Source organism: Lissotriton vulgaris, chromosome 7, assembly GCF_964263255.1.
Source record: "Lissotriton vulgaris chromosome 7, aLisVul1.2, whole genome shotgun sequence".
Classification (NCBI taxonomy): Eukaryota; Metazoa; Chordata; class Amphibia; order Caudata; family Salamandridae; genus Lissotriton; species Lissotriton vulgaris.
The window spans coordinates 272976724-273004119 of NC_141695.1; the positions used below are offsets into that span (position 1 = coordinate 272976724).

The 27396-nt window shown below is 42.8% G+C and overlaps 1 protein-coding gene across 3 annotated transcripts in view; it reads right to left on the reverse strand.

Moving 5' to 3' along the window:
• LOC147701377 (zonadhesin-like) overlaps positions 1 to 27396 on the reverse strand; it is a 430643-nt gene that overhangs the window by 6486 nt on the left and 396761 nt on the right. The window contains exons 1-4 of one of the 3 annotated variants that reach the window (XR_015297457.1): positions 11854 to 11938; positions 8753 to 8810; positions 8612 to 8662; positions 8247 to 8332 (exon numbers count right to left, since the gene is read on the reverse strand). Coding sequence is in view for 2 of the 3 variants with exons in the window: in XM_086930068.1 (XP_086786194.1) it covers positions 8612 to 8662; positions 8753 to 8792 (91 nt within the window). In the remaining variant the exon portion in view is untranslated. Of the gene's footprint in view, positions 1 to 8246; positions 8333 to 8611; positions 8663 to 8752; positions 8811 to 11853; positions 11939 to 27396 lie in introns of those variants that run through there. The other 2 variants (XM_086930068.1, XM_086930069.1) reach the window with 2 other exon arrangements.

Below are 27396 nucleotides of genomic sequence, written 5' to 3' on the forward strand. Positions count from 1 at the left end.
CTAATTGTCTCGCCTCTCAAGGCTGCATTAAATGCATCCCACACATTATTTCTGGATGAGCAGAAACGATTCATATCAAAATAATCTTGGGCCCATATCCTCAGGTGATCTACAAATCTGGGGTCAGCTAATAACTTCCTCTTGAAAGTCCACCTTGAATAATTTTTAGTTAAAGTATCTAAATCATACTGCAAAGTTAGTGGATTATGATAGGACAACACTTTAGGCATTTTATTAATGTTAACGTTCTCCAGTTCAGATGAAGAGATCAGAAAATAGTCCAGCTTAGTATATTTCTTGAAAGGGCATGAATAATATGTGAAAACCGATCAGTAGGTTCCTTATACCTCCAAATGTTTGCCAATCCGTGTGATCCCAATAATGAGGTCAGTGCCCGGTATACCCTGGGCTTGCGGCCTGCATAAATAACATTATTTGTAAAATCAGCAGAGATATTCAAGTCTCTGCATACTATAATGGGTCTCGGCCAATTCAATAATTCCACTTCAAGATGTTCACATATCTCAGGGTTATCCAGGTTGGGACCATAGATCGTACATATTGTAAATCCTAGACCATGTTCTGCCAGTGCCCACCTCCCAGGGGAATATGCCAGATGGTGCATGCCCCTCCCAAGGTAGATCAGGCCAGTATTGCCACCCCTTTAACTGTAGATGTCTGTGAGGAGCAGGCCAATAACTCAAAACCACGTATTCTTAACAGATGGCTTTTTTGACCATGGTAGATGGGTCTCCTGTAAACATAGCACATCCACATGGTTCGACCTTACAAAATACCACATCATTTGCCTCTTCCTCCAGTTATTTTGGCCCCCAATATTAACCGTACAAATCTTAAGTTTCCCCATTTAACCCTGCTGGGATGCCAAATTTCTTTTGAACCAGCCCATACATCTGATTAGAAACAGAAAGCCCTAAACCATCAAAAAAATAAAACCAGGTATTTTTTTATTTTTTTTGGCTTTTCCCCATTCCTTCCCATCCTCCTCTGCCCCCTCCAATCCCCATCCTTCCCTCCCCCTTCCCCCTACTCCCTCCACCCTTAAGAAGCACTCAGACCTATGTCTGTGCATGTGATGTCTGCAGCATTAGCAGCCTGGGTCCTTTCTAGGCTAATCACCATATCTTCCTCCTACCCCCTTAATCCTACCAAAACATAAATCTTACACGCAAAATTAAATCAGAAACCACAAACTGAAATATATATAACTCTGGAGTGTCTTAACACCCCCCTCCACCCATCCTCCCGTTAAACCATAGAACCACCACAACCAGTCTCTTTTATTCTCTCCTCTGCCTCCCTTTCTTCACCTCACAGCCAAACTTTTTATTCGTCCACCGCGTCCAGGTATTCTCTGGATTTTATCTCGGAGGAAAAGCAGCGTGTATGTCCCTCATGGATCACCTTATGTTGTTCCGGGTTAATTAGATACGTCTGGATATTCTTCTCCTGGAACGGTTTTATTAATTGTCTCAGCCTCCAGCGTCTCTCTACCGTTGAGTGGCAGAAGTCAGGGGGAAGGAAAATGAGACCCGACCACTAGATCTCTTTGCTTCTGGTCTGGCCTTCTCTGAGATAGCCTGTTGCAATAGAAAATTCCCTAGGAACACCAAAATTGCTCGTGGTTTATCCCCCTCTCTCACTGGAGCTCGTAATTTAGTACGGTGTGCTCGTTGGATTTCAGCAGTCTAGTTCCATTCCACTGCTCCAGAAAGGCAGACTTAAACAGTTTGATTATGTATACCCTAGCGTCTGACCCTTCCACTGCCTCTGGCACCCTCAATACCCTGAGGTTATTCCTCCTCTGCCTGTTCTCAAATTCCTCCAACTTCCACTGGATGTCCTTAATCTGTGAGCTTTGAGCCCCCACCTGGGTTGATGCACTGGCTGCTTCTGCCTCTGTCGCAACTATTCTTTCCTCAAGGTTTGTCACTCTCTCACCTACATTAAAACATGCCTTGGAGAGCTTCCTGATGACCCCTTGCATTTTCTCATGGCAGCCTGTGCCTTGTGACGGTCCTGACGTGTTTCTTTCCCGTGGGAGACGATGGCCTGATGTATAACCTCCAGCATAGGAGGGGTGGTGCTAGTTACAGGGGGGGGTTACCAGAAAGTGGGGTGGCAGATGAATAGTCCCTTCTTAGGTCCTCTTTTCCTCAGCCTTGTACATCTCATTGCACATTAGCTTTTTTAGTTATTGTAGGGAGGTCTAGATTACTGTCTTCCAGGTCTGAATCCAAGTTACTCCCCCCTAGTGATGAGCTCCGATCATCATCAGACCATTCCGCCTCTTCAGAGACAGAAAAAAAACAGTTACTAGGCTCCTTATCTTTATCCAGATCTAATCCGTCCTTACCCCTTACTGGGAGATCTGCTCCCCACATCGCATCGCCAGTCCCCAGCATTGAGGCAGATTGCTGTAGCCCCCTCTCAACTGTCGCTCCTTCACAAACAGAGGCCGTATTTGCATTCTTACTGTTAGTTTCTGCGTCTTGTGTTACCTCCTGGGGGGCCAGAGATACCGTGGCCAGAGCTACTGTGTCATCCCCCGCGCATTCTCTACTGGAGAGGGACTGGTGTTACTGTCACTGGGGGGAGCTCTACAGCAGGTGGAGCACACTCACTGAGATCCCTAGTGGTTAAGTTAAATTTAGTGCCTTGAGAAGCTTCAACAGACCTGCTCGGGCTCACCTCCTCATTTGGCTTCCTTCTTGTATTGTTTTCCGTATTAGGGACCACTGCCGCCCCCTACCACCTATGTCTGTTGTTGCTCCTTGCCATGCATTAACATGTCGGCTACTGAGGGGGCGGCTGGGCGGTTCTTCCCGGATGCACCGCCGCTCCCCCTCCTTGGCTGATCCGGCGTACGTGCCTGCTGCGGCTTGCTCTGCGCTTGTTCCAGTATACTCTGCTCCAACACCACTTAGCTTGCAGCAGACTCATCCCCTGCCGTTGTCTTGGAGCCCACGGCATTTACCGCCACTTTCAGAGCCATCCCTCCGCTGTTCCACGTACACAGACTAACCAGGTGAGACAGAAACTTGGGTATGGAGCGCCTGATTATCCGGAGCCCAAATTTTGTAACAAGTGGCCAAAGTCTTTTATGGGAGTACTGCGCCCCCAACATAGAGTGGTATGGGAGGTATGGGGGTGGTATTTTCCAAACTCCTTAAGGAGTTAAGCGTATTCTGCAAGCCTTTAGGGGTCTTCACATCATAACCTGACTCAGAGCGGCTTCGCTGGTGCTGCAATAGGCCTCTAAGCGGCCGCCATCTTGCTCCTCCACGAACAAATGATTCATGTTGTGGGTTGCCTCCTCTTCAGGGGCCTTCTTAATCACAGTAGAGTTGAACAGGTGCAATGTCAATGGGGATATGCTTCCAGATAATGGGTGTATAGACTGAAAAGGTATGAACTTTTCCTTCCTGAGTAAGCTTATCTATAACCTAGCAATGGCCTGGCTCTAATTTTGAAATTGAGCATGCAAGGTTGCTAATTTCTCTGTCAGGTATAGTTGTGTTGCTTCTGAAGGTCTTGTAGGTGATGAGGGTGGTATTGAAAATGATGCAGGCTGTGAGAGGGATCAGGTTAAGTGATCAAATTGGTTCTGGTCCTAGATGAGGTGAACCTACAAGTGCTGGATGCCTTTCAGAGGAGCCAATGCAGTCAGTGATGTGGTAGAATAGAACACTGCCTCTATCTAGTTAGGAGAGAACTGGTCACTGTTTAACAGAAATCAAATTTATGTAGGAAAGGTTTGCCTTTTTATGAGTGAAAGAGCTGTTTCCCTGCGATCATGTTAACTATAAATCAAAGCGATTTTGTATTTGATGTTGGGGTAAAGAAGTCTATGCTCGTGCCTGCTAGCCAAGCATGAATAAAAGGTTGGTTGACATTGTTGGAGAACAGTAAAACTTCTGTATTTATCAGGCTGAGCTTTTGGTCAGGTCTTGACATTCAGTTTTTAATTAGCTTTATGCAGAATTTAAGTAGTTGAGTGTTATCAAGTGGACTGATTTTGATATACAGTTTTGTGTTTTTGGCAAATTAGTGTATATTGCCATTATTCTGAGTAAGTAATATCCCCTGGGGTTCCAGATTGAAGTTGAAGATGTAGGTATGGGATGCATCTTTGAGAAACTAGAAAGTATACAGGGAGTTTCGGCAATCTTGAGGCTCCCATCAGGATGAATGGGTTGTTGTTGACAAACTGATGCTGTTGTTTGATAACACTCTTTTCTAAATTATTCTCCAGATAAATGGAAGGTGGTTGGTTGGTAAGGTTGGTAAGGCTGTCCAAGGCCAGAGTAGGGTTGTTCAGCAAAGATATGCTCTGTTGTGGTTTGGATCAGCCACAATGTTCCCTGTCGGAGGCAGGGTTGATGTTGTTGAGGTTGGCTGTCTCCATGAAGAGATTCTGTGATAAATGATCACAGCATTTTGTCTGTGTAGGATATAGTGATGAGTGACTTTAGAATACCTGTTTATTTAGCATGCAAGAGGAGGTCCAAATCTAGTAACTTGAAGAAAAAGCAGAGTAGGTGTGTCTGCTTCATGTTCATATTGGTCAAAAGCACTGCAGTTGTTGACTTATTGTCATATTCTGTAATCTGGAAGTAGTGTAATGCAGTGCATGAGAGACTTAAAGAGGGATTTGTTTATATTAGTCATTGTTTGATGCCTATCTTGTAGAGGAGGCTGTAATTGAGTTGATTCACTGGCTTAGTGTAGTGCTTTGAGTTGGATGAGGTTGACAAAGGCATTGGTCTGTTTCAATTTCTTATCATAATTTCACATATTTCAATCATTATCTGTTAGTTCATTGGTTTACTAAAAGTCAAAATGGATTTTGTTTTGAGGACCATGTTTTAATGATGCATTTATTGGCAAATGGTATTTTGAGGACAGTAATGTATTTGTTTTGATGTTTATTAAGATCTGATGAGGCCTGGAGTGTTTGAGACTTTATTGAGTTCCATTTAAAAGTCATCCTTGGCAAAGTCTTCAAGGAAAATGTTTTTGATTTTCTCTTTTTGGTTGGGTGTGATGCTTAAATGTAGTGTGGAGAGTAGCATAGTATTTCAGTTCAGTGGTAAAGGGGCATTACCTTATTATGGTGCATGCCGATGGCTATTTGTAATGGTTTTTAGTAACTGTACAATAAAGCACTGAACCTGAACCTTATTATGGTGCAGGGTGCTGCTCTGAGAGTAAATAGGTTTGATGATTATTTTCTTGGTGTCAGATACTAGACACGTGTACATACATATACTTTCACTGCTTTGGTTCTAAAGATGTTCAGAACATTGAAGTTTCAAAGGAGGTTTTGGTGGGAGGGCTGAATGGGGCACTAGTAATAAAGGGCCACATGTACGGGCCGTTTGGGATCGGTAACATGCATTTTGCTATGTACAAACCCTATTTTGCAAGTTGGCAACCTATTACCGGCTCGCAACATAGGGGTTGCGAGTCACTAATAGGAAGGAGCATGCCTAGGGTGTCACTTCCTGATAGCCAGTCGCAGAGGGATGTACTATTGTTTTATGAACGAAATGCAGTCACAAAACAATCACAGTTTACCTCCTACCTAAAGTAGGTGGTGAGCCAGTCACAAAAGGGAAGGGATCCCCAGGTCTTTGTGACTGGCAGTGAAAACATTTTTTACGAGCAGGAAGTGGTCCCAAAGATCACTGCCTTCTCTTAAAAATGAAAGAGAAACTTTTTTGTTTCTTTTTGAAACACAACTTGTTTTCCTTTAAGGAAAACGAGCTGCATTAAAAAAGATGCTTTTTTAAAAACACAAACAGAGACATCCCCAGTAGGCCACGACCCCAGTGTTAAAGCCCATTCCAAATGGGTTGCAAATTGCGTCCTGAATCGTGAATATTGACGAGGTAGGTCCATAGCAACCACATTGGGAATCGCTAATGTGTCTGACACACATTAGTACATTTCATTTTGCAATTCTCTATTTGCGAGTCACACAAACATAGCAATTACAGACACAAAATAAAATGGTTGCACATGAAGCCCAAAGTCTGATATTTAGGAGCTTGTTGGAAATGGTCTTTGCATGATGCAGAGAGGAAGAAATGGGAAATGAAGAGGTTATGATTTGGGTGGTAGTTGTTCTGTGAGAATGCACAGCCAAATAGGCTTGTGAATGATGGCAATCCCCTTTCTCCCCATTCAGTGTATTTCCATTATGTTCAGTGATATAGTCTGCTGTGTCAAAAACATGATTGTGTTGGAAGTGGGCCATATTTACGTGATAACAAAATGCATCATAGTTGTTTTGTGCAATCATGCACCTATTTCAAGACAATGTGTGTTTGCAGAGTGTGCATTATTCAGCATGAGGTGGCGAGTTGGAGGGTTTGTTTTGTAGGTGGTGTGTGTGTGCTAATGAGTAGAATGCAATTAAGGTATAGGTGTTTGCTCAGTGGTAATCTGTGACACAATGCACTCACTGTAGTGTGTGTATTTTGTGTGTGGTGTGTGTGCATGTGTAGCATAGTGTATAGGTGTCTCATTAGAGGCTCAGTGTTCTAGGTCTAGGCACTTCCTTTCCTGAACAGGCCGAAAGGGGTGACGACATTGTCAGTGTTCACCTGGTAGACTGCACCTTAAAATTGTGACAATTAAGTACCTGGCTCTGATTGGCTAGACAATGTGGGACTCGATGGACCTTTCTGTGCTGTGTAGTTTGGGGTGTTACTTTGTGGTCTTCTGTCTATGGGAGCACAAGTTTTGCTAATGTGTAAAAGATGAGCTTGGCACTGATTGGCAGGGGCCAGAAGGAGGTGAGGGAAATGTCTGTGTGGTTCTGGCTGTGAAGTTCCTCAGTGGCCTGCTAGCCTTGAGATTGCTGATTGGCCTGGTTGAAAGTAGTAGTTATGTTGAAAAATGTGGTGGGTTTTGTTGGGCTGGGGCATGGTTGGGGCAAGTCAAAATAATATCCACAATTTTCTGAAAACATTTAATGATTGTCACTATACCGTGCACACTGGGGCACTGCTGTCCAGTGCCAACTGTACATGCTCTGACCACTAAAAGGCCTAATCCCTGGTTGGTTTATTTAACCTTTCTGTAACGCCATTGTTTATGGTGTGGAAATACACTTATTGTGATATCCACTTCTGTGACAAAGGAAAACATGGCTTCAAGTGAATCATTGTCACCTGATTGCTGCAGTGTGATACCTGAAGTGTCACCTATTAACACAACCCTTATTAAGAGTTTAAGGAGTCCAATTTTAAATATTAGGAAGTCAGTTCTATGTAAATATTTTAGCCCACAAGCTAGGGTGCATAGTATTTAAAAGGGGGACATACAGAAAAGTAATGTTATCATGTCCCCACAGCAACAAACATTCACTGTGGCAGTGGTAGCTACCATGTGTAAAACAAATTGAAAATGAAGATTGCTATATCGAGAATGTGACAAGCTAATAAAATAATGAAATAACTATCTATAATAGGTATTAAAAGTCCAATTCAATGGTAAAGTTGGTTTTTAATATGTATTTTTAGAAATGAACGTTTTAAAAGTTACCCTTAGCCTGTATGAACTGGTTGAAGGCTATTTAGCAAAATCCTCTGCCAGCTTCCAGTCTATGCTCAAGCATAGGAATTGATGTGAAATGCCCTCCAAGAGCAAACAATAGGTTCACCTGAATATGCAGGGATGACCCTTCTGAACTCCACCGAATGTTCTATGTAGGGCATTGTGGGTATCCTGTTGGTACCCCAACGTCAAATCCTGGTTGATATACATTTTATACCGCATGTAATACTTGTGGCACATTTGAAAGGGAGTGAACAGGATGCCAAGACAGTTCTTGTGTATCCCCTTTCTAGTTGCTTAAGGTTCCTGTGTTTGCCCTACCAGTCTTCCATCACAGGCTTGTTTTCAGTAATGCAAAGGTCAGCAATTTACCCTAAAAGGCCCATGTGCGTTCAGGAGACATACTACTCAACTATAGAATAGATTGGAAAGTCAGAGTAGTGAGTTGCTTCGGCAAAATATCACATTTATTTTAAAAAGTTAAATGCCAGAAAGTTAGTTGGGGAAGATAGGTTTGCATAGTGGTAGTTGTAATATATGTCAGGTCAAGCTTCACAATTGAGAGGAACGAAAGGACCTGTAATAAAAGTGCCTGGTTGTGTTATACTCACATGAACGTATGTTTGTAGAAAGAGGGTATATTTTTAGATTTAAATGTACCTTGTTCTTTCCTTTATTCATCTTCTATAGGCTTTCAGAAAATTGGCTTTTGGGCAGTTTCCTCACAGCCAAATACTGTATTAAGCTGTAAATGAGATTGAAATTTAGCAAAAGATATAAAGTAACAAATGTGCTTCCTTTGCCATTTTGCAGTGAAGAACATTTGATTCCTTTAGAGGAATGTAGCACCTTTTGTGTAGTGTCCTCCTAAAAAGCTGCTTAGAGTTGCTTTGCCATAGAGCTGGCACTGAAAGTGATCAAGGGAATGCACGATGAAAGAGATAATCAATGCATTTAAAAAGTCCATACTTCACCAAATGACTATGAAATACAGATCACGTTCTTTGTGGGTAAAATGTCATACCTTTTGGAGGAGAATCAGCCAGAAGTGTGTTGACAAAGATCAGCAATAGACCTGAAAAGATACATAGTGTGTTAATGAGCAGACTGGGTTGTGGCAGGATCCGTGCCATATCACCCTTTTTCTAGGTACACTTGTACTCACCTAACATCAGGAGCTGAAGGTATGAGCTGGGTTGCTTCATGTTGTCCTCTCCTTGTTTCTGGAAACAATCAGTATCAGAGCACAATGATTAAGTAAGTATTTAAAGACAGCTATAAAACCATAAATGTATAGATGCATACGAAATATTACCCTGGGCATAGAGAGATGTGACATACAGCTTAAACCAGCTGGGCAAATGGGAAGGCATTGGGACAGTCTTTAGGTCAAGGATAAAGCACTGTGAATGATGAGGTGACCATAGGAAAGTTACAGTAGACAGAAGGAAATATGAAATTACTACACATGCATATATATATATATATACACACACATGCAAACATTCCAGTGGAGTGAACACAGGAAAGAGCAACAGCACATTTCCAAATATACCTACCAGTATATACATGTTTAACTTCAAAAAGAATATTGTGAAGATAAGTATATGTAGGTAAATAGGTAAGTATAGGGTTACTGTATATCACTTCGCAAAATTTTGTGCCAATATATATATGTAATACAAAGGTCAAAGTGACGTTATACTTAGCTCAGATTTTACTCATACAAAGTCGGTGAAATTCAGCACTTATAGTCACCTGACCTAACTATAACTTACACCCCCGCAATGCACTGCTTATGAGTTCACACATAGCATCACTCATGACATGGTCAGTGAACTCCATGATGACACCTGAATTGACATGCCTGATGACTTCAAAGTGAGCGAGTGCTTGAGAGTTCGAGGGGAGTGAGTGTGTGAGTCTCCGTGTGGGTCTAGGAGTTGGTGCCCAAGTGTCTAAGTGGGTCTGTGAATGGATGTATGAGTGTCTCAGTGGATCTGTCAATGGGTGTGTGAGAATATGTCTGTGAGTCAGTGTGTGAGTGTTTCAGTGAGCCTGTGAGTTGGTACATGACTCTCTCAGTAGGTATGTGAGTGTATGCATGAGTGAGTTTATGAATGGGTGCGTGAGTGTCTGAGTAGGTATATGAATGGTGCATGATTCACTCAGTGGGTCTGATGTCTGTGACTGGATATGTGAGAGTCTGAGTGGGTCTGTGAGTGGGTGCATGAGTCTCTGAGTGGGTTACCAGCTTAGCTGTGAAGTGTATGCTTTTTAAAGGAGCATAACACAGGCCCCTGCACCCAAGGGGCTGTAGAAGCCTGTATTACGCTCCTCGCTATCCTCTGCTGCTCCAACCAGGATTCAATGTGCTATGGGACTGTGGGGAAGCCAAATTCAGCAAACTCAGTAATGTAACGGTTGTATGATTAAATAACTACTTCCTGAACCACGACTGCCTGAACCACGACCTCCTAAACCACTAAAGTTTAAACAACAATCTTTTCTTTACAACGACTTCTTTTTCAACGACTTCCTGTACAACGAAATTCCTTTCATTAGTCTTTATTTTTGGGAGGGAAACCCCCCCACACCCCCCAATAATCTCTTATTTGCGTGTTTATATGTTAGTGTTTTTACTTCAAATCAAATACAAATGTTAAACATCTCTTTTTTAAAATAATCCTCTTAAACTTAATTGTAAGTATTTTAAAAATCATTTATTCAAACAAATGACCTACCTTTTAATGTTAGAGAATTCCATGCTTGCTTTTCCTTGATGCCATTTCAAATGTGTCAGCCATAGAGTTTTTACTCGCATCGAGAAGAGAAAGGCTTTACCATAGTGAAATGCTAACCAACAGTGCCATCTACTGGCTTTAAAAGGTAAATTCATTCTGAACATTTTAAATGTTTTAAGTGGTTGCGCAAAGTCGTGGTTCTGGACTTCGTGGTATGTGATTCTTTGTTGTTCAGACTTCGTTGTTCAGGTAAGTCGTTTTTTGATCTTCGTTGTTTAGGATGTTTCCTAATGTATCATCGAATTTGTCCACTGGAGAGTGGTGAACTTTGTTTTAATTTCAAGCTCGGCTACAGCAAACCCTTTTGGGTAAAGTGTATAGTGTAGGACCACAATTACTTCGGAGGCCCACTGAAGGGCATGATTGGTATTTCACCGGGTGAGCAGATGTCTGCAATTAGCTTGCTGGACTGCCAGGCATTTGTCATGGGAGCAAGAGCTGAGGAAGTCTGAAACACGTTAGGCCTCATGAAAAATAATTCTACATAAGTTACTGGCTTCGCTGTAGTCTGCAATAAAGATATTCAGAACTGAATGTCAGTGCGCCTATGTCAGAGAACAACATTTTCTTGTGGAAATAAATTACATATAAATATATATATATATTTGCGCAAAGTGTAACATGCTGTTTATTTCCAATCTTTCGAATGTTGAGTGTTGGGCGACTCACAAGAGTTGAAACCTTGATTGGAATGGGTCAGACATGATTCCCCTCCCTTATATCTTCAACGTATATAGGTGTGGAGTTACAAATGGTCAATCTATGCATAGCAATAAATTCTTACCTTCACAAAATTCTAGTTGAGATACTTGGGGCACAACATTTTTGGATGTCAATTGGTCTTAAATAAATCCCGAGGCTTTTGCGAGGCAGTTGACTCTGTGTCTATTGAAAACACCTTGCGGAAACCTGCAGCTTTTTAAAAATAACGGGTCTATCTCCATCTAAAAGTCGAGTTTTCTCCCTCGAATAAATCTCCAAACACTGCAGCGTTTTAAATGATGGCAGCACAGGTGTTCACATTTATTAGAAACCTACGTTTCCCCTTAAGTAATGACGACAGAGACCACAATTAATATTTCACATGATTTGTCATCCCTTATTTCTTGCTCGAAGTATTCTTGACCATAAAATGTATCATTAGGCTGTATGCAGGTCTCTTTTATGTATGTGGCACTTCTATACCTTGTACCTAGCCAAAAGGCAGCAGAGCGCTGTGGTTTCCATATTAGAGTAGCCATAGAAATGGCAGCTCCACACTAATATCCTTATCTTTCTTTTTCAAAGAAATTAGTCTAATTTGACAGACAGATAAGAATAAAGGAGCAAAGTAGCAGCATATTCATCAACACAAGGAATCATGATATTTAGATTGTTATCCATGAAACTATTTGATTCAATCATTTATTGATCCCTTAAATGACACATTATTAATTATGAAAAACTTCTCCTAGAAACATACCTCTCTCTCCTTTTTTGTGGATAGACTGTTCTGCACCTCCGCTTCTGTCTGATTCTAAAAGGCCACCTGCTTGCTTTTATATCCCATAGCAGGTCATTGGTTACAGCTCTTGGCATGCAAATAATATTGTTGGCGAAACAAACTTTTGCAACACTATTACCTAATAGAGAAACTGGAACTTCCCAAATGTAATTAAAGCATGAATCACAGGTGTCCTTGCCCAAAGCCTATTGCATGTAGGTTTATTCTGAAGTGTCAGTGATGCTTTATGCCAAGTGATGGTTAGTGACCCACAAAAATGATGGGGCGAGATAAATAGAATATGTTCAAAAACATACATACAAATAAACACACATTTAACCCTTGTTCTGCCAGGCCTCCCCCAGTGACACCCTTTTTTGGATTAGTTTGAGCCTAGGCCCCCATAAAGTTCTGTTCAAATAAGGTAGCCACACTAAATTTGCGTCCTTTTCTTCCATCATATTGAGGATTCTAAAGGTACCAGTGTTTGTGGATTCCCCTGGAGGGTACTGAGAAATTATACAAAACACAGCTAAATGTGTTTTTTGGGGGAGACATTTGTTAAAAGTGCTGCAGAAGAAAGTGTCAGGATTCTTCCCTACAAATGGTATTAAAGAAAGGTTTATGCTGCTAAAATCACAATTTTCCCAGCTTTCAGGAACAAGCAGACTTTTGTCAGAAAACCAAAATATTCTATACAGGTTTGTCATTTTACTGGACATAGCCTATTTTTCCTATTTTTTGTTCTTTTAACCTCCTTCCAGTTAGTGGTAGAAAAGGGTGTGAAAACAATAAAGGATCCTAGAAAGCTATAGATTTCTGTAAAGTAGACAAAAAAATCCGAATTCAACAAGAGGTCATTTGTGTAGATCCTTCAATGTTTTCCCATCAACAATAACAGTTGAAAAGAAAAATAATATTGAAATTTAGTTTAACAAAACAGACATTTGTGCCTACATTTTCACCTGTAACTAATTCTAACTATGGTAGATTATTGAAAGCTATATAACGTTACGTCCACTAGACCCTTTGGGTTGCTGGGTTATATGAGGCTTGTAGGTTCACCAAGAACTGGCGGTACCCAGAGCCAGTAAATGATTTGCACCTTGCAATGTTTTTTCATTGTGTACAAGGTACACAGTAATTAATTTGATAAAAAATGAAGAGTGAAAAATCAGTATCAAGGAAACCTATGAATTTCTAAAATTGGAACAGGATATGGAGCTTAGAAGCAGTGGTTCTCGGCAGCCTTCGACACCGTATGCCATCACACCCTAATAACACACCTCTTCAACACTAGGATCCAAGGAAAGGCCCTGGACTGGATCACCTCATTCCTCTCCGACAGAACCCGGAGAGTCCGCCTACCTCCCTTACGCTCAGAAGCCACCAAAATCATCTGCGGCGTACCCCAAGGATCCTCGCTCAGCCCAATGCTCTTCAATATCTACATGAGCCCCCTCACCGCCATCGCACGCAAACACAACATCAACATCATCTCCTACACCGATGACACCCAGCTGATACTCTCCCTCACCAAAGACCCAGCCACCGCCAAAACCAACCAACAGGGAGGAATGAAAGACGTCGCAGAATGGATGAAGCTCAGCCGCCTAAAGCTGAACTCAGACAAGACGGAGGTCCTCATCCTCGGACAATCCCCCTCCACCTGGGACGACTTCTGGTGGCCCTCAGCACTGGGCTCCACACCAACACACTCGGACCACGCACGCACACTGGGATTCATCCTGGAATCCACCCTCACGATGACCAAGCAAGTCAATGCCGTCTCGTCATCATGCTTCAACACCCTACGCATGCTCTGAAAGATATTCCGGTGGATCCCCACCGAAACCAGAAAGACGGTCACCCAGGCCTTCGTCACTAGCCGACTGGACTACAGAAACGCCCTCTACGCAGGAACTACCACCAAACTCCAGAAATGACTACAACGCATACAGAACGCCTCTGCACGACTCATCCTCGACTTCCCTCACCAAAGCCACATATCCGCCCACCTGAGAGACCTGCACTGGCTCCCCGTGAACAAGAGGATCACATTCAGGCTCCTCACCCACGCACACAAAGCTCTCCACGACATGGGCCCCGAATACCTCAACAACCGCCTCACGTTCTCACTCCCACACGCTGGCTCAGCTCCGCCAGCCTCGCCCTCGCCATCGTCCCACGGATCCACAGAGCCACAGCCGGAGGACGATCGTTCTCCTACCTGTCCGCCAAGACGTGGAACTCCCTCCCTGCACACCTACCACTGATCCAGGTCCATCTCACCTTCAGGAGGCACCTCAAGACCTGGCTATTCGAGCAGTAGCAGCACCCTCCCTCCCTTCAGCGCCTTGAGACCCTCACGGGTGAGTAGCGCGCTTTATAAATGTTTAGATTGATTGATTGGTTATTTGTGCATCTCTGAAATTGTAGATACCCATATTAGAATGTGAACTAGAGGATATTTCTCAAAAATTACTTCTTTTTTATACACTGTCTTACATTTGGAAGCTAGAAATACATTGAAATACAAATAGTAATAACATTTGTTGTACAATTCTGTGTTTCCCTAAGTCTCCTGATATAAATGGCACATCACTTGTGTGGGTAGGCCTAGCGTCCGCAAAAGAAAACTGCCCAAAATGCATCGTTGGTACATCACCTTTTTTCATTGAAAATTGACCCTTTTGTTACAATGTGCATAACTGTGGATATTGGGCCCTAGCTCAGCTGGCACCAGGAGAAACCTAGGCAACCAGTAAATGTTTTTAAACTAGACACCCAGGGGAATCCAGGATGGGTTGACTTATGTGGCTCTCATCAGGTTCTGTTACTCAGAATCCCTTGCAAACCTCTTCCTCAAATTTCTGTGATGGAACGTTCTGGAATCTGCAGGTAGCCACACACTTCTACCCACCCAGCACTCCCGGGAGTCTCTTGATAAAAATTGTACCTCACATGTGTGGGTTGGCTTCGTGCCCGCAACAGGAAATGGCCCAACATGCAACACGGACACATCATACGTTTCCAGTGAAACCTCCCCCTTTTTTCACAATGTGCCTCGCTGTGGATTTTGGGGCCTAGCTCGCCCGGCACTTAAGGAAACCTAGAAAACCTGTACATTATTTAAAACTAGACAACCAGGCAATCAGGATAGGGTGACTTGTGTGGCTCTCCCTAGTTTCTGTTACACAGAATCCTGTGCAAACCTCAAACTTTGTAAAAACAACACATTTCTGTGAAGGAAAGTTCTAGAATCTGTAGGGAGCCACAAGCTTCCACCCACTTGGGTGAATGCTGGGACCGCATTCACCCAAGTCTTCTGATAACAATGGTATCTCACTTGTGTGGGTAGGCCTAGTGTTTGCGACAGGAAACGGTCGAAAATACATAGTGGACACATCACATTTTTTAGTAAACACTGACCCATTTTTGCAATGTGCCTAGTTGTGGATTTTGGGCCCAAGTTTGGCTGGCACCTAGGGAAGCCGAGCAAACCTGTACATTTTTGGAAACTAGATACCTTAGGGAATCTAGGATGGGGTGACGTGTATGGCTCTCAAGAGGTTCTGTTACCCAGAATCCCTTGCAAACCTCAAACCTAGTAAATAAAATAAATTTTCCTTACATTTCTGTGATGGAAAGGTCTTGAATCTGCAGGGAATCAAAATTTCAGCCCAACCACCATTCCCCCAAGTCCGCCTATGAAAATTGTACCTCACTTATGTGGGTAGGCCTAGAGCCCGCAAAAGGAAACGGACCAAAACGATATGTGGATACATCACATTTTCCAGTGAAAAAGGACCCTTCAATTGCACTCTGCCTAGCTGTGGAATTCGGGCCCTAGCTCCCCCGGAACTTAGGGAAACTTAGCAAAACTGTACATTTTTTAAAACTAGACACCCAGGGAAATCTAGGATGGGGTGACTGTGTGGCGTGCACCAGGTTCTGTTACCCAGAATCCTTTGCGAACCTCAAACTTTGTAAAAAAAACAACAATACATCTCCTCACATTTCTGTGATGGAAAGTTCTGTATTTTTTGGGTAGCCATAAACTTGCACCCACCCCGCATTTCCCCAAGTCTGCCAATAAAAATGGTACTTCACTTGTGTGGGTAGGCCTAGTGCCTGTGCCAGGAAATGGCCGAAAACGCAATATTGACCCATCACATTTTTTCAAGGAAAACAGACTCTTTTTTGTAATGTGCCTAGCTGTGGAATATAGACAGGCCGATCATCATTACTCTGAAAAACAAAAATACTTTAGCGAGCTGGGGAAACTTTTCCCCAGGTCCGGAGGCACAAAGAAACAATAAGAAGTCCCTCTGCTGTGCTGTGTACAGCAGAGGGATTTCTTATTGCTGTGCCGAGGACGAAATGGTTACATCCTTGGCACAGCAGTACCACAGCCGAGGATATAACCATTACGTCCTCGGTATAGAAGAGGTTAAATATGGGAATAAAAAAAACAAATTTACCTGAGCTGCAGCACATCCTCACTGTTCTCCAGTCCCCAGCTTCAGACTCCTCTGAGTGTGAGGTCTCACCGCTGCCACAGGTCCTTATCCAATCCAGACACTGCTATCATCACCTACCGCAAAGGGAGTTCATTACCTTATGCAGTAGCCATGTTACTACTCCACGTGATACATGGCTACCACCTAAACCACACAGCCTTTTTACCTGTTGGTCCTGTAATATTTGCCCTTTTGGTCTGAATAAAACCACAGACTTTACCTACAATACATCCCAAAAATATAGGATTAACAACTACATCAATTGCAACACTTCACATGTGATATATGTGTTGGGCTGCAAATGTGATATCATTCAGTACAGTGTGTCCTCTGAAGGCCCGTATTCAGGAACACTGTATAGCCATACTTAACAAGGATAGCCGGTACCCGGTCAGTGTACATTACAATGATACAATCCCCAGATGACTTATCTTTCTGGTTTCACGGAATTGACCGCGTACCACAAGACAGCAGGGGTGGTGATGTGAGTTAGCAGTTAGACAGAGGGAAGCTAAATGGATATGTTGTTTGAAAGCAACCCAGATGGGCCATAATACTGATAGGGAGCTTCTTTATATCCTGGGCTAGGTGCCTGATCCAGTACATTTGGTTCTTGTAATTTAACCCCTTTCATGCAGCTGCGATTCTGCGCCTGTGCGGTAAAATCGCAAGTGGGCGGGTTCATGACAGCCCCCAGCCGTCATCAGCACAGCCCCCAGCCGTCATCAGCACACAAGCACCGTGGTGCATGACGGACGGGGGCCGTCATCAGCATGCAAGGGGTTAATGCTATCTGAAAGTGAATTGTGTGTAAATCTGATAGGACATATACGATGCATATTAGACTTAAATTTAACGTACTTTTAAGTATTTCTTCATGTCCTGTTGTCCCCATCTGGTATTTTTGTTACAAATCAATATCTGTAAAATACAAAAAAAACTTCGATCTCTGCCTGCAATGTATTGATATTATGATGTTTCACTGGTTGGAACCGGTTTATCTCTTTACGCCCTCTCTAATTATCTGCCTTTTTCTTCCTGTATCCCTTTTGTGGTACTTATATTTCTTTAAATAGGGGGTTACAGTAGCATGGATGAAGGTGGCGACCGTACGACTGGGATTTAGCTTCGATAGTATTTATTCAAACGTATACTCGCCCCTCTTTTGACAACAAATGGTCAGACATACACTATTGGGTACCCTTTCTTACTCTCAACTTTCGGTGGAAATATACATAATATGGCTATATCACGATATTTTTATTGTGACTAAAATAGGTAATGATATTGCGATGTCACTATTCATCACATATATCAATTTCATTTTTCGTAAGACTTTGGCAGTAGTACTTCGCCTGAGTTTAAGTACCTTTTTTTGTCAACCTTAATTAAAAAGGTCTTAAATAATTGGGTACCCACAGGTTAATTTTAAGATATACGATGGGCACATATACAAATCTGCCAATACTTCTGAGCAGCTGGCTCCGTTCCAAGATGGCCCCTATATATGTTTTCATTACACACATTTCGGGGAAGGCAGGACAGACCTTGATGACGCGTGATGTCCTCACCGACAAACTTAGACAATTGTTTGCCCTTTAAAAATGGAGCGTAAGGTCAGGCGCCGTTTGTGCTGGCTTTCGGAGGTACGGGAAAATTTTGCGCCATATCACAGTTAAGGGCTAAACCGAGGGGATTCTGGTTGCTCCTCACGGCATTTCCTCATTTATAATTTGTGCTATTATTAATACAGGTGATGGGATTTTTTTTCATCCACACTACGGGTGAAATTCCGACGGGATACAGGGCGGAACATATTGAGGGGAAGTGCATCTTGCCCATACGTTCCCCGTCTCTTCTCCGGGAATAGTGCCTGAATGTAGGTATGTTTTACGGGCGAGTATCTGTATTATGAGTTATGTGATTTTGTTTGGTTTGCCCTTTTATGAAATCCCTTTATTGCTCAATTCTTTTATTAACCCTTTCCATGCTCATGACGAGCTCAGCTCGTCATGATGCACGGTTGAGCTGTGCTGATGACAAGCTGAGCTCGTCATGATCAATGGACCTGACGATAAGTCAGCATAGGAGGGGAAAACACCTAGCAGCCAAGGTGTTAAGATACGATGATGCGACATTCCCATGACGTCAAGTATTGTGAGGGGCGTTCAATGATACTAGGCCAATAGCTTGAGGTATTTGGGCTATACCTATTATGGGGGGTGTTTCTTGTTTTTCTTATATTGCTCATACAATTGAACACGTCCCGACGTCTCAGACTGTGGCATTCTGTGGGCTAAACACTATGGTATTTCCAATACTTGAGATTTCCCACTATTATTACGTTATGTGTGGTGGGGATTTTATGAGCCTGCAGTTTTTAACAAAGGCTGCTTTTGACAATATGGGCAGTATATTCTTTGAGCTCCAGGTGCTAGTGTCACGCAACTAATATATATATCTTCTACATTGTAGATACAATTTATTTATATTAAGGCATATTATCTACAAATCCAGCTGTTCTTATTTCAATTTGGAAAACATATTGAGGTGAGATGGGGCCTTGTCTGGGTGTCTAAATGTCTGATTATCTTTTTTATCTATTGTTGATACTTATTCTATTTATGGTATATCATAGGATTGTGCCACTCTTAACTTTTATATTCTCTCAACAGATCGAACTAGAATTCGGATCATTATTTGGGGTCTTGAAAATGAGTGGTTATCGCCAGGTATGATTGTTACAAATTTTGTTTTTTTCACCTGAATATGAACTTGGTGGGATTCTACAGGTATCAGATGTGATTGTAATATTTGGCATCATATAGTTAGGTGGTACTACTAAATAATTGGGCTGTCTGCTGCCTTCTATGATGATACCCTGATTGTAAAAAAAAAATTCCTCATGAACTGTACCAAGTTTACATTTAAGGGGGTAGAACCTGTGAATTTTTGGGTTTGGTATAAAACGCATTAGTGATTCTGTAACTGTTTTTTGAAACATAGGAGGACCCCCCAGACAGGAAGATAGTAGTTATCGACCTATGAGAAAGGCAAAAAACAGTATTGGTGTTTGTTTCTGCTTCGATTCAATTACATAATCGGTACTTATGAAGAGAACCACTGAGCACAAGAAGTAAGGACGAGACCTAAAAGGATATTTAAAACTATAATATAATACGAGTGAACCTGCACGCTTTAATCTCTTTCGTAAACGGATACCAACATTGTCTACTGTTCTAACAATACAATGTCGAACCAGTACTCTGTTAAGTGGGCCCACATGCCAAATTGAATGGAAGCAGAAACAAACACCAATACTGTTTTTTGCCTTGTCAATACTATGCCGACTGACTCTCACGGTTAATTCCACATTGCAATTAACCAACAAGTCCCCCATAAATGCTAACACTGATTGAAGAACTCAGATAGGCAAAATATGCCTGCACAGATAATTAAGATATGAGTGCCATATAATCAATACTGCACATGCAAAGGCAGACTAGCCACAGATTAATAGAAATGCCATAAGTATAATTGTGATTTCTTTTTCAGGTCAATTTAGCCTTCAATACAAACCACGGTGGGTACAATTACAACCCCTGGTATACTGCACGAATGGTGTGAGTATTTTTTAAACTGTTTTTTGTCCTGACGAATGCTCCACAGACCCCGCTGGGCAAAGGGGAGCTAAAACATGTTGACAGTTTGTTCTAAGTGATATACAAGGATCCAGTTGCTTGATCCAAGAGTATACCCAAGTGTTGCTTATTTAATAACAGACCACATCCGTTTTAGAATAAAGTGGTTTTTTGGATGTTGGTGTGTCTTTTAATATCAACCTTCCTATGCGGCGGCACCTTTTCTCTGGACATTACTACAGTACTCCAGAGTTGACCTCAGGCTTGAGGCTAGCATGTAGAACAATAGATCACCCAATGATAAATGCCACAATGTGTATGTGGGGCGGAGAACCAAGATAAACCGCACAATACAAACATAGCGTTTATGAGGGTTATCTATATAACTCTGTGTAACGTAGTTACAAGTGTCTTAGTCCACTTATGATAAATGTATCTAAACTGGGGAACAGACTAGACACCTATTTCTCCTCCCCCCCTTCTGATTAAAAAAGTATTAGGCAGCGCACAGCTGCGGGAGTATACACTGGCTACAAATCCAGTAGCATCATAAGAATTCATCACAATAGCACTATGGAGGATACCCTTGGCTTGAGTTACACGGAGAATGACATCAGTGAGATATTAGTGGCACAACCTTTATTACAGAATACAGACCTGACCCAGGCACTAGCACAGAAAAGGGGGTGGTGATGGACAGAGCTTCTGAATTAAGCAGAATACTCCTACCCAGTCAACAGATCAGGGCTTGATCCATCACCGTTTTTTAGCTCACTGCACCATCCCAGCTCAGAACCCGGCTACATGCAAATTAGTCTGTCCCTGTCCCAGTGCATCATGGGAACAGGGCAGACTAAACTACCATGATCCGATTCGATTATGGGCACATACAAATATGCTCTTGAAAATGGTGGAGACTTGCCTAAAGAACAATTTCTTCCTATTTACAGATACCCTATACCAGCAGATCTGTGGTACTGCGATGGGCACCTGCTTCGCCCCCAGCTATGCGAATTTGCATATGGGCTGGTGGGAGGAGCAGGTGATCTGGAAGCAGTACTCAGATATCTGGGAAGAGCATATTATGCATTGTAGTCGTTATATTGAAGACCTATTTGTGGTATGTAAGGGAACACGAGAACAGGCAGAAAGTGTTATTAATAGGATTCAAGATAATGAATTAAATCTAAAATTCACTAGTAACATCAGCCAATCAGAGGTCAACTTCTTAGATGTGACTGTATACATCCATGAAGGGAAAATTGCGACAAAATTGTATAGGAAACAAACAGCTGCAAACACTGTATTGCATGCAGATAGTTTCCACCCAGTTAATCTAAAGAGAAGCATCCCGTATGGTGAATGTATGAGAACAAAACTTAACAGCAGTGAACAAGATCAGGTGCATGCAGAACTAGGTAACCTCAGAGAAAGGTTCAAGAAAAGAGGCTATCCAAATAAATGGATAGGGGCAGCAATAGCAAAAATTGATGAAGTCAAGAGAGAAGATATTTTATTCGGGGCTCCGAAGAAAGAAGAAAAAAAGAGAAAAGGAAAGAATCCCTACAGACTTATCACCAAGTATAGTGTACAGCAAGATAAAGTCAGGAGCAGTCTAAATCGGCATTGGCACCTGATCAATAGTGATGAGATTCTGGGTAAAGAGGTGACTCGCAAACCTAACATTACATTTAGATGAGTCAAATCTTTAAGACAATCCTTAGTCAAAAGTTTCGTTGAGAAACAACCAGTGAGGAAAAACTGGCTAACACAGAAGGGAGGTTTTATTAAATGCACCAAGTGCAAAGCGTGCCGCCATGGGATAAACACAAAGGAATATAAAGTAGGGACATCTAATATAGTGAAGAAAATCAGGAATAATTATGATTGCAAGACAGATTTTGCTGTCTACGTGCTCATGTGGCCTGCGATACGTAGGCAGCACAACCCTGGAAGTCCATAAAAGAGTGTTACAACACCTGAGGGCTATCGTTAATGCAGATGGCATGCCATTTTGAAAAATTCCATAACCAAGTAACAACAGGATTGACGTATTATGTAATTGATTCAGTGAAAATGCTAGAGGGGGCAACAGAGAGAAGCAACTTCGAATACTTGAATCAAGATACATAATAGAGCTAAATTCCAAACAGCCAGAAGGTCTCAATGTTGAAGAGGATTTGCATAGACATCTGTAGAGAAACGAGCATAGTATGCCAATCACCAACACTGTCTGCATTATTTTAAGGTTTTTAATGATCACGTGCTGAATGTTTTATTAATCTGACATATGGTAAAGGTTTGTGACTTTTTTTAACAAGTAATAATTCTTTAAAAATTCCGGTAAGAGGCTAACTCTATGTTATTATGAGGTACTAAGTTGCCCACATGGGTTTGAATAACGCCGCCATAATAAACTAGCCCACTTGGGCAGAATATAGAAAAATCACTGGCGAAATCCAGGCTGTAGGCGGGTTCATTCAACTATGTGAATGAGGTTTCTCTAAGCTATTGGCAAAACGCCTAAAATGCTTCACCGCAAGCGCCGTTTAAAAAAAAATAAATTTAAATAACTTGGTTGTATAAAAGTCACAAGAACTTTGAAAAATGTATGCCATACGTTGATGCTTGCTATGTAATTTTATTGAGCTAAATTGTGCAGAACGTATGTAAAAACTACTAGTCTGTTTACCATGATCATGTTTTGTAGTTCAACACGTGACCTGTGTTTAGTAACAGTGGTAATTTAAAAATGGCGCTTCTTGAGTGTGTAATTCGGTAAACAAAGCTGCAAGGACAGTCGAAACACGTCCGAACTGAGCCGAATAAATTGAATTTGAAGCTACACAAGGAGTCGTGGTTATCTGTACGAATGCCGAAAGATAACAATTTTTGTATATATATATATATATATATATATATATATATTGTGTAAGTTTTAGTATGTACAAATACATAATTTTGTGTATTGTATATTTATGTTATATATATGTATATTTATATTTGCGTATACTACGACTTTTTGCAGCACTGACGAAGTTCCCGTGGCACTAGGGGAATAAAACGCGTTGGCTGTACCCTTTTTAAAAAAAAATGAAAGAAAATAAATAAAGAGAAGAAACTTTCAAAATATCCTTCTGCACAATTGGCTTCATTGGAGTGCACCTTCTATTTTCTATGTACATTTTGTTATCTACATATCCTTTGGCAGTGGATGTTGGGGAGCAGTTGTGCCAACAGATAATTGAAACAGATGGAATTATTGTGCTTGACCTTGGTCTGCTGATGTGTGTTTTTTTGGTACCTCACTGGAGTCAAGCTGTCCTGTCTGACGAGGACTGAAAGCCTGAAACCGGCCCGAGGATGCTTGATTCCTGTCTAGGAAGACCTGGCATGGCAGTTCGGGCTGGGCGGTTCCCATTGGGCGCAGGGTCAAGACTGATTAGCAAATGGCTGGGTCCAAAATGGAATGGCAAGGTGAGCAAAAAAACGATGGCTTTAGTCCCAGATCCCTGTACTGGGGTGAATGTATGACATTATTCTGCATTCTGCATTCTGTCCATCTGTTCTTTTTGCATTTGTCACCCCGAGTGGGACAGGTATGCCCAGACGTGGGTCCCATGCTCTCCACGGAACTGCAATCAAGCGATCCTGGCTGATGAGGGCTGAAAGCCCGAAACCGGTCCTAGAATGCTTGATTCCAGTCCAGGGAGGACTTGCCCTGGCAGTTCGGTCTGGAGTGTTCCCATTGGGAGCAGGGTCAAGACTAATTTGCATATGGCTGGGTCAAAACTGTAAAGGCGTGGTAAGCAAAAAAGCGATGGACTTAGGCCCAGATCTCTGTACTGGAGTGAATGTATGACATTGTTCTACATTCTTTACATCAATTGTTCTTTTTTTCATTTGTCACTAAGAGTGGGACGGGTATGCCCAGATGTGGGTCCCTTGCTCTCTATGTCTCTGGAGTCAAGCTATCCTGGCTGATGAGGGCTGAAAGCCCGAAACTAAGCATGGGCGGAAAATCCGTTTCGCTTGCGGATTTTGCGGATTTTTGGGAAATTCGCAATCCGCGAGATTTGCGAATTTCCTGCAAAATCCGCAAATTCGCACGCAGCGGATTTTTTTTGCGGCGCGCGGCGTTGGTGATACAATTTTTGCGGCGCGCGGCGTTTATCATCGTTTGCCGAGTTGTTTTTCTCGATAGTTTGCGAGTGCTGCGCCATTTTGGATCTTGCTGTGTGATCCCACGGGAATTCGCGAGCGCGATTACGTCATCGCGGCTTGCCAGCGATAGTTTGTCAACGCGAGTACGGCGAGATCACGTCTCGCGGTACTTCGCAATTGCGAGATTTGAGATGCGGCGAGCAGCAAGAATCTCGCATAAGCGGAAATATAAAATTTGCAATTCTGCACAAGAAATCCACCAGCAAGCAGCATAAACCTTCTTGAAATGATGATTTTTATCTGAATAACTCCTTAGGTTGACATTTGCCTGCACTTTTTTAGCGAGGAGTCCATTTTGGGGAGGGGGGGAGGGGGGTGGGAGGAAGGAAGTGCCCCACAGTCTTCAACTTCCTGTTCCTGTTCAGCAAGCTCCTCCCAGTGCTTTGTCCATCTCCTGGTCACTTTTCATTTGGATCTGGAGCTGGAAGGATTACTTTTTGTGGATGCTGCTGGATCTTTGGATTTGAGGCCTTTTTGACTTTCTTTGGATCACTGTTGGATGAGAAATTTTACAAATAAGTTTGTTTGGGGCATTACAGTTGCTGCAACTAAAATTTTGGAATTTTCGATTTTTGGGCTGTTTTGGGGCCTTTTGCCCAGGGGTACTCAGTGGTGGGTGGACTGAGTCTTTCTGTGGGTTGTCTTGAACTTAAACATCATGGAGGCCATGGATGGATTGGGATTGTGCTGATTTTTCAGTGATTTTTGTATTTTGGGGCTGTACTTGTGGCCTTTTCACCAGGGGTATTTGAGTCTAGCATGGGCCTAGTCTTTCTGTAGGTTGTCTTGAATTTAAACATCATGGAGGGCATGGATGGATTGGGATTGTGCTGATTTTTCAGTGATTTCCGTTTTTTGGGGCTGTACTTGTGGCCTTTTCACCAGGGGTATTTGAGTCTAGCATGGGCCTAGTCTTTCTGTGGGGTGTCTTGAACTTAAACATCATGGAGGCCATGGATGGAATGGGATTGTGCTGATTTTTCAGTGATTTCCGTTTTTTGGGGCTGTACTTGTGGCCTTTTCACCAGGGGTATTTGAGTCTAGCATGGGCCTAGTCTTTCTGTGGGCTGTCTTGAACTTAAACATCATGGAGGGCATGGATGGAATGGGACTGTGCTGATTTTGCAGTGTTTTTCGATTTTTGGGGGTGTTCATGGGGAGGGACAGGCCATGTGGCTGGTGGCCATTTTGAGTGCAGCCACAGGCACAGACCATGTGCTGGCAGGCAAGTGGCCATTTTGAATGCAGGCTTTGTTGTTAGGCCTGCAAGGCTGCAACCATTTTGCCTACTTTTCAACCTTTATTTATGCCCAGGGGTAGTGAGTCTTGCATGGGCCTAGTCTTTCTGTGGGTTGTCTTGAATTTAAACATCATGGAGGGCATGGATGGATTGGGATTGTGCTGATTTTTCAGTGATTTTCGTTTTTTGGGGCTGTACTTGTGGCCTTTTCACCAGGGGTATTTGAGTCTAGCATGGGCCTAGTCTTTCTGTAGGTTGTCTTGAATTTAAACATCATGGAGGGCATGGATGGATTGGGATTGTGCTGATTTTTCAGTGATTTTCGTTTTTTGGGGCTGTACTTGTGGCCTTTTCACCAGGGGTATTTGAGTCTAGCATGGGCCTAGTCTTTCTGTGGGCTGTCTTGAACTTAAACATCATGGAGGGCATGGATGGAATGGGATTGTGCTGATTTTGCAGTGTTTTTCGATTTTTGGGGGTGTTCATGGGGAGGGACAGGCCATGTGGCTGGTGGCCATTTTGAGTGCAGCTACAGGCACTGGCCATGTGCTGGCAGGCAAGTGGCCATTTTGAATGCAGGCTTTGTTGTTAGGCCTGCAAGGCTGCAATCATTTGCCTACTTTTCAACCTTTATTTATGCCCAGGGGTAGTGAGTCTTGCATGGGCCTAGTCTTTCTGTGGGTTGTCTTGAATTTAAACATCATGGAGGGCATGGATGGATTGGGATTGTGCTGATTTTTCAGTGATTTTCGTTTTTTGGGGCTGTACTTGTGGCCTTTTCACCAGGGGTATTTGAGTCTAGCATGGGCCTAGTCTTTCTGTGGGCTGTCTTGAACTTAAACATCATGGAGGGCATGGATGGAATGGGATTGTGCTGATTTTGCAGTGTTTTTCGATTTTTTTTGTGGTGTATAACTGAACTGATGTTCCTCTGTCTTCCATTGTTTTTAGGTGCACAAGACTCAAGTGAACCACCAGTGCCAGGAAGAAGTCCTGCAGCGGTGTGTGTGTGCAGCATAACGTCACGCGACGTCACGTCTGGCCTCAGACAACTCTACAATTCGTGCAACTGCGGCCTGCTGTCTGACCTGCTCTGAAGAAGATGGCCCCAAAAAAAGTTCTCCGTAGCTCCTCTAGCAAGAAAGTTGCTAGTAAGGAGCAGAAGAAGCAAGTTACCAAGGAGGCTGGTGTGCCACCCGCCACGTTTTTTGGGAGCAAAAAAAAAAGTACACCTGCAGCAGCAGGATCTGCTGGGGACCAAGCTGGGAGCAGCACCCCTGCTCCATTGGGTTCAGTGCCTCCACCACCACACCAACTTAAGTCAAAGCCCTTGAGTGCTTCAGAGGCAGTCATTGTACTTCTCCAATCACCATCGACCAGTGATGTTGGCTCTTTGCAAGAAAGTAGCAGCAATGTCCCTGAATCAACACAGGTTGTTGTAACTCATCTGACAAGTGTTGAACAACCACAGCCGAAACAACAACACCATGTGCAAGTACACGCCCAAGTACATGTGGAAGGAGAGGCAGCAAAAGGAGATGCGCAAGCAAAGGTGCATGGAGGTTCACAAGTTCCCACAATAGTTGTTCCTCCCGAAGTAGGGGCACATCAGGAAATCGAGAATGAAGCCGAGGTATTGGAAGCCACTCCTCCTGATGATCATTCATTGTCTTCCACATCCCTAGCAAGGAAAAGATCAAGGGGGGTGTCTACATCTTCTTCAAGCCCACCTCCTTCTGATGCAAGTGATCCATCTTGGCATCCACAACTGCGGTCTGACAGTGAGGCACACCATGATCTAACAAAGGTACCTAAGCGTAAAAGGAAGGTCGTCGAAAAACTCATAGCTATGGATTGTGATGAGGCTCAACAAGAAGTGACAGATACTGCTGGT